The sequence below is a fragment of the Acanthisitta chloris genome, unplaced genomic scaffold (assembly GCF_000695815.1).
Source record: "Acanthisitta chloris isolate BGI_N310 unplaced genomic scaffold, ASM69581v1 scaffold40469, whole genome shotgun sequence".
NCBI lineage: Eukaryota > Metazoa > Chordata > Aves > Passeriformes > Acanthisittidae > Acanthisitta > Acanthisitta chloris.
Window position 1 is genome coordinate 369 of NW_008693945.1, and position 13,508 is coordinate 13,876.

Here is a 13,508-nt window from a genome sequence, read left to right on the forward strand (position 1 = left end):
AAAACAGCAGCAGCAGCCGCAGCACCCGCAGGGTTCTGGCAGTGCTGGCCCTGACCCCAGCAGTGAAATCAGTGATGTTAGAGATGTGCCCTCGTCTCAGTGAGGCTGGATACTCTGAGTGTGTCCTGGATTTTTGGCTCTCAGATATTGGCACTCGCAAGGTTTTCAGGAGAGATGTCTGTGGGAGGGTACCTTACTGCGTCAGAACTCGAAATTTATGTGTCAGCTGACAGTTTATTATTTCATTCGTTCCTTCTCTGAAGACTATTTTATTGACTTTAGAAGAAAACAAGCTGTTTAATTAGATCGACTTGATAATTTTTAAGTAGAGCATTTCTCCAGCAATCCAGGTTAAAATCCAGTAGCTGAATAGTCTAATATAATGCGATGATGAAGAGAAATGCCACAAAGCTATATAGGGTGAACTAATGCATGCCTCATAGCTATTTGGCTTTCTAAGTCTGTTTTGTTTGAATATTAAACCTCTTGGAAAGGGCCTGGCTTGGTATTTAAGTGGCACCACACATGATGTTTGTGCTTGGAGGCTTATGTTAATATGCTCTTGGCAGCATTTTAGTGAGCTGGGTAAGAAATGAAACTGTCATGCTAGTATACTCTTTAAATGATAAAAAGCAAAAGCTCTGTAGTTAATGGAATTAAGACATCTCTAAATTATTTGCAGCATATCTACTGACATGTGTCAGGGTAAAGGAGATGTAGCTGTGTAACCTAATTCTGAAAATAGAAAGTGAAAAGAAACATGGATATTCTGCCATTCATAAAAAATGAACTATCTGGGGATGTTAATTCTTTACTCTGTAAGGGAACTCAAAGCCAGAACAGTTTTATTCTGACTTCCTTCAGAATGTTTATTTCCTTCATTTCCTTTCCAAAAGCTTTTGGCTGTCTTTATGTGCCTGGGCTCAAAACTCCTGTAGGGGTAAAAACACTGTGCCTGGGTACTGGGATGCCTCTGAATGTTGCCCTCATGTTACCCTTTTGAATAACAATTCAAGAAAGTAGAGAGAAAGTGAGGAACCAAGTGGGTGTGCTGGTGCTGGGTGAGAGGGTCTAGGCTATTACAGCAGTTGCCTGCTGCTTCTGAGGGCAAAGGTAAAAGGTCTGGGAGCTCCTATGGATGTGGATGAAGGCTGTTAATATGAGTTCTAGTAGACAGGGGATGAAGAATGAGACTTCTTGGTATGAATTCCTTCTCTCATGAGCAGTGTAGCTGATGAGGTGAGGTCTGCTGCCAGCATGCCAACCTGGAGCTGCAGGATTGCACATGGCAGTTAAGGGCTGTTTGAGGGGTTTGTGGCTCTTCTGCCATTTATTTCCTCTCAGCATGGCAGCCGTGTGGGTTGGAGGCTGCACTGTGGAGTTCAGGTTGAGAGTTTCAGGAGGGGCAGCTGGTAGTGCCCACTTTTCCCACTCCCAGTGCTGAGGCACAGCAAGGGCACCTTGGGCTGTCCAGTGACTGTGTTTTGCAAGGGTCACTTATTACCAGACACTTTGTGTGAAGCATTCCCAGTTGCCCCAGTGCTTCCATTCTGCCAGCAAAATCACTTGTGCTTCCCTTTGTGTCAAGCTGAACCTATGTATGTTTCCTCCTTCAGAGAAGAGAGGTATTTTTATCTCATCTGTACTCCCTTTGGGAGAGTGGACCCAGAAGTACGAGTTATTACAGGAATCTGGCAGGAAAGAACAAACTGGATAGCTTTTCCCAGCACAGACTTCCTTGCACATTCCTAACCTTAGGGAGGGATGAGGTGTTGGGAGTAAGGAGTGAGCCTGATCTCCCCTACATCTCACCTTTTAGCATTCCAGCTGGGGGATTTTGGCCAAAACACTTTGGTAGTGTAATACAATGTGGAGGACCCTTGTAATACTTGAAAAATTTAGATTGGAAAGTATAAAATTTGGAGGTTGTTTCATCCCTCTGCTTAAAGCCAGCCTAGATTCAAATTTAGATCATATTGCCCATGGCCTTATAAAGCTTTTTACAAGATATACCCAAAGACAAACAGCGGCTTCTTCTGGAACAGCATGGCCAGATTATTCACTCCAGCACAATTTCCGATTTATGTTATGAGTTCAGGTTGCTGCATGTTGCCAGCATAGCGCAAGGGATTTATGCAGTTACTGTTTTTGTTGAACCAAAGTTAATTCAGTCATGAATTGCTGAAGCACTTTTTCTTTTTTTCTTTAATTCTGTGTAATTTCAACTCCATTACAAAGAAATAGCATTCTCCCTCATTTGTATTAGTGTGAGCTACATGTAAATAACTTCACTTTTCCTCGCTAAGTAAGTAATGTTTCAATGATGGTTCCCTATATTTATTGTAAAAGTGTTGCTGGAAGTAGTAACAGATAGCAGTAGGTAAAGCCTCATTTTGTTAAACTGAAATGAAAATGTAGGCTTCAATTCACTGCTTTGTGTAACCTAGGGCAGGTGGAACCAACACTGGAACAGGCTCCCTGGGGAAGCTGTCACAGCACCAACCTGCCAGAGTTCAAAAGGTGTTTGGACAATGCTCTCAGGCACATGGGGTGATTCTTGGGGCTGTCCTGTGCAGCACCAAGAGTTGGATGTTGATGATCCTAGTGGATCCCTTGCAGCTCAGGGGATTCTATGATGCTATGAACACATTTCTAAGTGACAGGTCTTCCTGTTACTGCTGCTTCTTGATTGAAGTTTTGCTAGGTGAGAATTTCACCCTGTGTAACAATGTGGCTGACTGATATATATTGTGCAATATAAAAGCTGACAAAACTGAGTTTTTGTTCCTCATTCCTGTGGTGTCCCAGATTTTTATGTTCTTGCACAATCTTTATAAAGTATCCAGATGAAAAGCAAGGTATAATTGACAATGTTAATCTTGGTGACTGAATTGGAGGTAATAGAAGGAGTCTACATAAAACCCAGTAGTAGAATAGAGACAATTTTAATTAAAAAATTGTTCTTAACTATTCTCTTTAGCATCATGTATGATGAAATGGGGGCTGAGCTGTGTGAAATCTTTGTTGCTTTTCTAGTCATAGAGCCTATCAAGGTTTTCTAAATCCTAGATAGTACAGGGGCATATGTGTGGTTGTAGGGACAATGAAAGATTCTGGACTACAATAAAGCCTTTCTTTTAAATAAATCATATGATTCTGTCTCTACTCTCCCTTTACCAAAGGGTTTAGTTTTAATTATCAGCATTTCACAGAAGTTCAGGTAACCGGAACATCTCACAGTATAAATTGATGTTTTACTGGTTGAAATAACAATTTTTATTCTTCTTTAATTTGTTCTAGTCCTACAAGCAGATAGTTCTGTCAGCATATTTTAACATAGTCGTATATTAAACTTGTCATGCTGTATTATCAACTGTGAGAACAAGGTTTAAGTTATGTAGTTTGAATGTGTTATTTCAGATTTTGAAATTAGGTGGATAATTTTAAATAATTTCCATTACCTTTTCTTTAACCTGCATTCATATGAGGACCAGAATCCAATTAGTATGTGAAACAGGATAGTGGTTTTGTTAGTAAAGTTAGTAAAGTAGAAGAAAAAAATATATTGAATAAGGAACACTTTAAGAGCAATTTATTAAACAAAGAGGATGTTGTGTACTAGTTGCGAAGTGAACTAGGTTCCATGTCATCTCAGAAACATTTTACTCTGTGAATGCAAAGCAAGGAGGAACTTCCTTTCAGTTTCGGTTTCATTTCCAGCTTTGAACTGAAGTAGTTGGAAGAACAATAACAGGCAAAATGTATTACTAGTTTAACTTGAACTGGATTATTTTTAAAGACTAGGTTTCTTTTTTATTTTAAAGCTTTTGATCCTATTAAAAAGGAGTGCCTATACCATTCTTTTTTTTGTTTTTGTTTTGGACCTCTGTAATAGCAGTTGTTGCTGTTGTCTTGCTTCTCTCATTACCCTATTACTTAAGTGTCTCTCACAGCCAATGCTGGCATCAGTAAATGTTCTTTCTGGTTTTTTTTTTTTTAATGTGGGTTTTGTTGTTTGGTTTGAGATTTTTAACTCCTTTTGGCATCCTGGAAAAGTAGAAAGATAATTCAGATTTACGTGGTGGTGGGAGTCATAGCCTAAAAGGAAGCTGAGATATTTTAACTTAATTTACCTTTTATTTGTAACTCAGCTTTCCCATGTGGTTTAGACAGGAAAATATCTTTTATCAATAATAATTAGAGAACTCTGAATAACTCTTGTGTGAAATTATATATGAAAGAAATTAATGAAATAAAAATGTTCTTTTGCAGAACAACTGTAAGCAGATCCACAGTGATGCATGGTGAGTAGAATATAAACAAAACTTCATCTTTTCTAACATCAGAGATCACATAGGTCTTTCTGAGGTGTTCAAAGACTATTAGCTTACATATTAGTTTGCTTTCTTATTTTAGAAAATAAAAATATAAAATGTTATAAAATATAAAATGTTTTAAGTTGAAATTATTTAAATTTGAAAATTGAGTATTTTGCAAAACATGCGACTTACATTTTCAGGTCTTGATTTCTGAAGTTAAAATCAATAAATAACTAACCCTGGAATTCAAGTTATTTCTGCTTAAAAACTTTTTCTTCTGCTTAAAAATGATTTTTACATTCATAACCCTTTCAGTCTGCTGGTGAGGCATTAGTGTAGTCCTAACTTGAAGGGGAGATGGCTCATTACCATGTTCTGTACTAGAGGGCAGCCTGTCAGTTCCCTGGCAGTGCTTTGAATTAAAACCTTCTTCTAAACATAAATGAACAAAGGCACCACTGGTCCAGACAGAGAGTGAACTGACCCTGCTTGAGCAGAGCTTGGACTATATGATCACAAGAAGTCCCTTCTGGGCTGAATGATTCTGTGACATTTTTATGACATCTTCATTTTCTACTACCCTTTAAGGACCAGAACTCCTTTGAGTCACACTGATGTTTAATATACACATTGTTCATAAATACAAGCTTGATGTACAGTTTTTGCCATACAGAAAACAGTTGCCTAATTTTGTTCTGTGTGTATGCTGGAAAAGGAGGCAGTGTTGGGGATCTTTCACCCTAGGTAAGGAGGAAATGAGCAATACTCAGAGCATATGTTCCATTCTTCCAGGAAGTCAACCTGCCCCAGCACCTGGATTTTCTAACTATATTCCAGAAAACCAAGTCCCCTATGGCCCCCCTCAGCATGTCCCTGGGCCTTACCAAGGTAAGTTGCTTGGTTACAGATCTGCAATACCATTAGCACATAAGTGGGGGAAATATGAGGTTGTACAAGGCTGATCATCTCTGATTTGCTTTTCAGCTGTTAATTCTGTAGAGTTTCTTTTCATTTCTATTTTGCTGAAAAGTCATTTATTGCCTTCTTGGGGTTACATATTAGTATGTGCTGAGCAGTACCAGCAGTGGTAGGAGTTAAAAGTGTCAGATGTTCCTCAGCGGTCACTGTGGGTAGTTTGCTACAGAGGTATTACTGATGAAAAGCAGTTAATGTGTGGCAGCTTCTTGCTGATGATCAGGTTTTCTAATTATCACGTTTTTTCAGTGGTTCAGATCATTTTGCTCTAGAAATACAGAACTGAAAAAAGAGTTGTTTTCTTCTTGCTGTTCTGCAAGTTCCATGTATTCTGTTTCTGTTTGACTCTGTTGCTGTACTTTGCATGTGGTTATAGGGGAGAATGGCCTTAACACTTTGCCTCACTTCCTTTGCTCCTTTTTAATCTTATTTTCTGTTCCAAATTCAAAATGCAGCACTCCTAAGCAGCTTCCCTCATTCTGGCAACAACTGCTTTCTGAAGAACCAAATCACAATGAGCAATATCTAACAATCAGGGTCAAAGCATAAGTTATAGAAGAAATGCAAAACGTTTGGCTGAAGTTACTATGCTGTTCATAAATTAAAGCTTGTGCATCTCGTGACAAGGCAATCTGAGGTCTGTAAGTACAGGTGGCTTCAGTGGTGAATGAGCACATGCTGACTGTGTCATGGAGGTCATGGGAGCATTTTTATTTTGAACAATTGTATGTGTACACACACACACACAATACCAGTGGATAGTTTGTGTGCAACACCTGTGCTCAGACATGAAAGTGATTTTGTATTCACAGAGTGGATTCTTCTCTGGGGTGGGTGATCCAGCCACCTATGAATTTTTAGCCACAGCTGTTTACATCACCTGAGGTACTGGCCTGCTTATGGCTACAGCCTGGTCTTTCACATGGACTGGTCCATGTATTGTAATGTCATGTGAAGCATTGATGCTGAGCTGGTGTGGACTAAAGATAAGTCTACAAGTCAGTATCTCAAACTATTTGTACAGCTCTAAAAAAATACTTTTTGTGCCTTCTGCATTGTGTTTGCTTCTGAGCAAAAGATAAAATTCCTCTAAGTCTGAAAGTCTATCTGCCTACCAGGAAGGTATTAAATGAGGGGCAAAAATACAGTTCTTTAAATGTGAACTTCCTCAGCTTCAGTGACAAAAGTGGTGCTGATGGAAGGAAGGCAGAGCTCTGTGCCCAGCAGGGATGGGGACTGGGCTGTGACACCAAGTCAGTGCTGCCTGTGCCATCTGCTGGGGTGCTGAGCACTTAGACCCTGCAGTGCTCCATGAGAGCTTGTGTTTCCAATTCAGCACCAACTGGAGAAGATGTACTTGGCATGCACAAAACGTGGAACTGTTTCCTCCTTTACAACACACCTCCTCTGTGAAGGAGGTTAGGGATTTCCTGGGTTTTGATGGAGAATCCATTAAACAAATGGGAAAGTGCAGTTTTTAGGTCACACTCATCTGGTTTGAAAACTGCAGATGAACTTTGCTAAAAGGACATTTCCTATCATGTAAGTAGAAGGTATAATTCCAGAAAAACTTTGTCTTAAAATTCCTCATTTGCTTATCTGATGACTTCTAAATGCCAGTGCTTCTCATGCAATGAAAACATTCTATCTTCTCTACTATTTGGTTTGGTTTTGTCTGAGGTATTAGAACCTTCCAGTCCAGGGTAACTTCCTTCATGAAAATTGTATTCATAACTGAAATGTATAAGGTATAAGGATCTCCATAGTTCAAAATAGTGAATAAATTAATTTTTTGAAGATGGATGGAGCAATTCTTTTTCAACGCCTAACTTTTATAACTGTACCTTTCCACCATTCCAAATGTCACAGGCTCAGGGAACTATGGCTTCCAGGCACAGCCCATGGGAGTCCCAGGTGGATTTGCTGTTCCACCTGTCCAGAACCAGCCCGTCATGATGCAGGGGCCAATCTGGATGCCTATCCCTCCTCCTATTCCCAACTGCCCTCCTGGACTGGAATACCTCACACAGGTACTTGCATCCTTTCTCCTTCCCCACGTATCAGGTATTCAGCTGAGAAGCAGCCCAGCTCATGAAAAAGCTAAGTAATGCATTTGGCTGTTGCAGTTGCATGGGTTGCTGCATTTGGGCTGCTAAGTGAAGCCTTTTGTAATGTGATTGATGCATGTCTGAGTGCAGAGGTGCCTGTTATGGCTGCAGCACTTGTTCATGCAGTACCCTCCTGCCAAGTAAGATGCTAAAGGACGAGGGACACAGGACTGTTGTACATCCTTCCCATTTCTGAAGCTACTGTTCGTGAGATGTAATGTGATTTGGTGTATATGATAAATATCTATAATATGGGCAACTGTAGCACATTTAGAGATGCTTAATTTTCTACATGATGCTTTCTTCACACCTCTTCATAATGTTGTTAGTAGAATGTCAAACTTCACAACATAGAGAATGCTAATAGCAAAATAAGAATTATTTCCACATTACAGAATATGTCCTTGTACTGTAAAACACAGTTTATTTCATTACTGGGAGGCTTAACATTGACGTATTTTTGTCAGTTTTGCAAATTGCTACAAAAGAAATTAAACACTGCTGAGAAGAGGCTGATTTTCCATGAATTTCTCTCAGCTGAGCAGTAGCTGAGCTTCTCCTCTAAAATGTATCAGTTTCCTACTTCTGTCTACATGGAGACTGTGGGACACATGATGTCAGAGCTCTGTCAGGCTCTGAGTTCTCAAAGAGGCACAGGCACATTAGCCCTGCATGGTTGCAACCAGAGCAGCTTGGATACAGCTATTGCCATCTTCTCCAGTGCTCTGGAGCACTGTTCTGCTAAACTGGCAGAGGACAGGACAAGGAAGGGAGTGAGCTACTCCTACAGACCTACTGGTAGATGATCTGCCTCTAGACAATGTATTGATCCATAAATCTTCATTCTGAAATGAAACACAAATGGTTCTTAAAACAATATTTCTCTTAGTTACAACTTGTTAATTATTTATTATGTTTAATTTTTCAACCATGAACAGATTGACCAGATATTAATTCATCAGCAGCTTGAACTTCTTGAGAGTAAGTATAAAGTATTTAAATCTAATAATCCAAAGAACAATAAAGTTTAGACTTTCTTTGACACTATGTATTTGAGGTGGATCATCACATTTCTCTTTCCTGCTTCTATTACCTGTCTCGATTCCTGCAGAAGTTGTGGAGGACAGAAAGGAGAAAATAGGAGGGAATTGGATTTTGAGCAGGTTCTGTATCTCAAAAGATACACAGCAATGCAACAGAATAATCTTGGTAGCTAATTGTAGATAAGTCACACCATTTCCAATGTTATTCATTCACAATGATTTCTACTTTCCTCTCTTCACTACTTAAAGATCTTTCTGTCCTGTCATATCTCACCTAATTCCATCTTCTGACATGTGGCTCTGATCCTGTTTCCAGGCAATTCTGCTGTTTTAGCAAATTGAATGGCTTTTCTTCTGCTCTCCTCATTCCATTCACTTTAAGAATATCAAAGTTGTCTTATCAGTGTCTTTGCAATGGAAGAAATGAAGTGGACCATACATCTCAGCTGACACCTAATGTTGCTGCATTTTCTTTCCATAAAACTTAAGAGTGCTTTCATTTGTTATAGAAATTACTTACAATTTCTGTCCTGGCTCTTGTTGCTTTCTGTGTGTGCTCCTGTGATTCTTGACTACAAGGTTTTTTTGTGGCCTTCTCATTCTGGGTGCATTTGTGCCCTTTTCTGGCTTCACACCCAAATTCACAAGTCTTTTTAATTCTCATCCGTTCAGCTCTTCCCTGAGAACCTTCTGTGCTGTGTTATTGGTAATTGTGGTGCTTGCTGTGGCAACAGGTGTCCATGTCTCGTGGGAGGGCACTGGAGACTGACTGAAATCTCCACGCTCCTCTGCGTGTTCATGGTGTCTTCTCTCTGAACCTCTCTGTCAGGCTTCTCTGCTTGAGGGTCCTTTCTCACCACTTCCCTTTGCCAGTAGCTGCCTCTGATAGACTTTGAGTGATGCTTGCCTCCCTAAAGGGTAGCTGTAGAGTTAGCGAGGGGCAGGGTGTTTCTGGCCAGACAAACCTCAGGAATTTAACAGTTCTTTTCCTATTTTTCAGTTTTGGTTGGTTTTGAAACAAGCAACAAATATGAAATCAAGAATGCACTGGGGCAAAGGGTGTACTTTGCAGCAGAGGACACTGACTGCCTTACCAGGGTTTGCTGTGGACCTTCACGACCCTTCACCATCCGGATTATAGACAACCTGGGCCATGAGGTGATAACACTGCAGAGACCTCTCCGCTGTTCTTCATGCTGCTGTCCCTGCTGTTTACAGGAGGTGAGTTGCTGCCTCTCACTGCCTTCCTTCACATGAGACATGGACCTCCTGTGCAGTTTTTGGATGAGGTTGTTTTGAATCAAGAGGCAAGGTGAAACAAGTCAGGTTTTGCCTGTAAGTTGTGGGAAGGGAGATATGTGGGATTTGTGTGTGGGGTCCTGGGTCTGGGAAGAAGCAAGTGTGCCACAACACTTGGACTCACTCTGGCCACTTCTGATTACAGTAATGAAAAATCTGATTCAACAACATGTCAGGGAACGTGTGGGTAGTGCTGAAATCTGCACTGGAGATGGACTTGGAATGGAAGGATAAGGCAGTGGCTTTCATAAAATAACAGACTTTTCATTTTACTGCTGTGAAAGCTATAGTGAAATTCAACACGAGACAAGGAGTTTTTTTAATATTAGCATAATTCTGGAATGATGCAATGTCTGACAATTTAAATTTGAGCCTACTCAGAGCTCTTATTGAGGGCTTTGTAGTAGCTGCACTCTATGATGTTCACTGAATGCTTTCAAGATGCTCACTGCCTTTCTTTCACTGGACTTTGATCTTTTAATGTAGATGCAAAGCTTGTGTGCTCCACAGCCTGAGGAGTGAAGGTAAAAGGTATATATGAGGTCTGCAGTCTTCTGAAAACCCTCACAACAAACCCCATGCAGCTTCATGCATCAGAAGGCCACAGTGTTGTGGAAAAATAAGCTGTGTTTCTTTTGTGTGCTGGTGTGGCTTTTGTCTCACAAGCATATCAAGGAAAGAACATTGACTTGGAGATTTTTCTCTTTCCTATGAAGGTGGAAGTTCAGGCACCTCCAGGAACAACAGTTGGTTATGTTGTCCAGAACTGGCATGCCTGCTTGCCAAGGTTTACCGTTCAAGATGAGAGAAGAATGGATGTACTGAAAATTACTGGCCCATGTGTTGTCTGCAGCTGTTGTGAGGATGTTAATTTTGAGGTATGTGATGCTAAAACTTGTTTGCGTGTATCTGCTTTCAGATGGTAGTTTGGTGGTAGTTTGTTGCTCAATTTATTGCTTGTCAACTGAACTGCAGTATATATTAAGTAACTAGTACATAATCTTTTAATGCTGGTATAATCAACTCAAGCCAGACAAACTTCTAGAAATGACATCTTAAGCCACTCTTCAGTGATCAGTGCAAATTATTTCCTCTGGCTGCACACAAGTCACTTGCATGAAATAGTTTGCAGTAAAATCTTTTTGAATCTATTATGTTAGGCACTAACAAAAAATATTTTCAGCTGTATCTGGTATTTATTAAAATTACTTCCTACATCTACTTATTTAACAATTTAATAATCATTCAAAGAACTAGTAAATCAAGATAATTTAGATCTAAAATACAGAGTTGAATGACTGAAGAGTTACAACTTTGACTTTAAATTAATAGTGATTAATGTGACATTGTTTATGCATTACGTAGTAGATACACTAGTCTACCATTTAAGATTTAAAATTATGTTGCAAATTTAGTATAATTTTATATTAGGTACTTGTCTTTCACATGACCCAGAAGACTGGATCTAAGTTTAGGAAACATAATGTTGACAAAAGGCTAATGTCTGCTTTGGAACAGAAGAATGTAATTTGTTTAATTTCACTTGAGCAGTTGGTGATACATGGCAGAGAAACTAACCACTCTCTTGGCTGAAAGACAACACTTCCAGCACTGTGTGTGTGTGTGCATGCAGTGGGTGTCTCCCAACACCATTAAAGCATTGAACACCACAGCCAAATTCAGAATTAAGTTAATGTCTGTGCTACTTAAGACTGACTTTATGATAGTCTGACTGTTTTTTGGTACAAACGCTTGCATTCAAAAACTGCATTAGTTCAGATAATGCAATCTGTAGCTTTCAAATGGATCTATCCTGAAATGGATTTGGGAATATTATGAATAACAGATTTCATGTCATTTTTTTAATTTTATATTGAACTAGGTGAAGACTTTGGATGAGACTGCTACTATTGGGAAGATTTCTAAGCAGTGGACTGGGTTTGTGAAAGAAGCCTTTACAGATGCAGATAACTTTGGAATCAAATTTCCAATGGACCTGGATGTGAAAATAAAAGCTGTCATGATTGGTGCTTGCTTCCTTATTGTAAGTTTGTCATTCACTAATATTTGAATATGAGCTGACCTTTTCATCTCTGTGTTCAGATTGGGCTGGTAAAGGTTTTGATTTTGAGCTCCTTCAAGTGGGCAACAGCTTGTGTACTTCGGTGTGTAAAATGGACCACAAAAGGCTGCAAAGAATTATTTAAGATAATAAACTTGTTCTAGGCTACACTAAGTGCTGATTGTATTTAAGAAGAACTTTGTGTATGATGGGATTGAAAAACGCTGTAAAGGGAAAATTTACAGACTCATTAGCAGAAAAGCAAGAGGAAAGCAAGTTTATTTGAAATCAGACAAATGCCTATCAGCAGTGTCTGAGACCCATCCAAAGCCAGAGAAGCCTACTGAGCTGATGGACAGCTGAATGCTGCAGCCAGTTCCTCTCCACTCTCCTTCTTGGAAGCATGTGAAGCACTGAGGTGGGCAGGATTAAACACTCTCAGAGGAGTCATTTCCAAATGGAGGGATTTCTGTGGAGGCTAAGCACATTGAACTTGTTAGAGTACTTCTCAGCTGCACTCAGACTCTGCAATGTCAATACTGCAGTACAGCTCACTTTGATGTTTCCACTTAAGTGTGCAATTCTGCATCAGGTATCATTTCAAAATGAGCACTGCTTCTGGCAGGGCTGTGGAGGGGCACAAAAGGGGTATATGAAGCACCTTGAATTTGGAAGGGTCTTACCAGCTCTAACAGCCCTGTGCATGAGACAGGTTTTGCTTAGCTGTGTGTGTTTGTGTGTTCCCATGTACATGAAGTACAGCGTTAGTGAGTGTGAGCAGCCCAGGTCTCCAGCACAGAAAATGGGGATCCCACGTGTAAACTAAAGGTAGTAATTATTATTACTTAGAACTCCAGTTTGAGGGAAAATGGAAGGGACTGAGTCAAGTTGAATAAAGCCAGGGGAGGAATTCTGAGTAAAGGGACTGCTAGTGATTAATTTGGCTATTGATAATTAAAAGTTGGTCTTTCACTATCTCTTTCTCTCTCTGTGGATGTCCCATTCTGAGAGATGCAGGTGATGGGGGTGCATAACAAAAGGTGCCCCCAATTTCTTCTCATCATTTGAGGTTTTGGAGAGGAAGATGCTTTGCAAAGCAGCCAAGAGATCTCTGAACTAAGAACCACATTTAAGAAGTACTTACTTTGTTTGCTTTTTGTTTCCCCCTCAGGACTTCATGTTTTTTGAGCATGGTAGTGATAAACAGCAGCGAACAGGAGTTTGGCAGTGAAATCTAGAAGTTTTATACAGAAGGCAGAAGAACATGGATCTCCCAGCTTTCCAGTAAATTGCAGAAGTCCCATAAGAATGTGAGAAATGTATATATTATAGTTCCATTTCTAGAAGCTAAGAGTTTCATGGTCTTTTGTTGGGGTTTGGGTTTTTTTTTTTTTGTCATCTGATGAAATAATTTTTAGTATGCAAATCAGAACCCGTTATCTGTATGGATCAATACTATGATTAATAGAAATATGTATCAGCCTTTTTTCCCCAAGAAATTTGGAATTGTAAAATAACTGCTTTCAGTAGTTGTTTATAACTCCTCAAAGTAATACTTTGATTCCTAAAAAAGGAATCAAAGGCTTCTGTATTCAATATTAATGTTAGTGGTGAGCCTAATAAGGAGCTGCTGATCTTTTCCTCTGTATCCTTCTTTGGTAGTTTTGCCTTGGTGTTCACATTCTGTTGTTTCCAGCTTACC

General features: G+C 39.7%; 1 protein-coding gene across 1 annotated transcript; it reads left to right on the top strand.

The window, feature by feature from the left end:
* The first annotated feature begins 5,170 nt into the window (after positions 1-5,170).
* On the top strand, positions 5,171-13,037 carry LOC103810321 (phospholipid scramblase 1-like). The gene is made up of 7 exons (XM_009083220.1): positions 5,171-5,207; positions 7,164-7,324; positions 8,341-8,383; positions 9,446-9,666; positions 10,461-10,622; positions 11,627-11,788; positions 12,978-13,037. Exons 2-7 carry the CDS (start codon positions 7,196-7,198, stop codon positions 13,035-13,037), a joined length of 777 nt encoding a protein of 258 aa, XP_009081468.1. The 5' UTR covers positions 5,171-5,207; positions 7,164-7,195.
* The last annotated feature ends 471 nt before the right edge of the window (positions 13,038-13,508 follow it).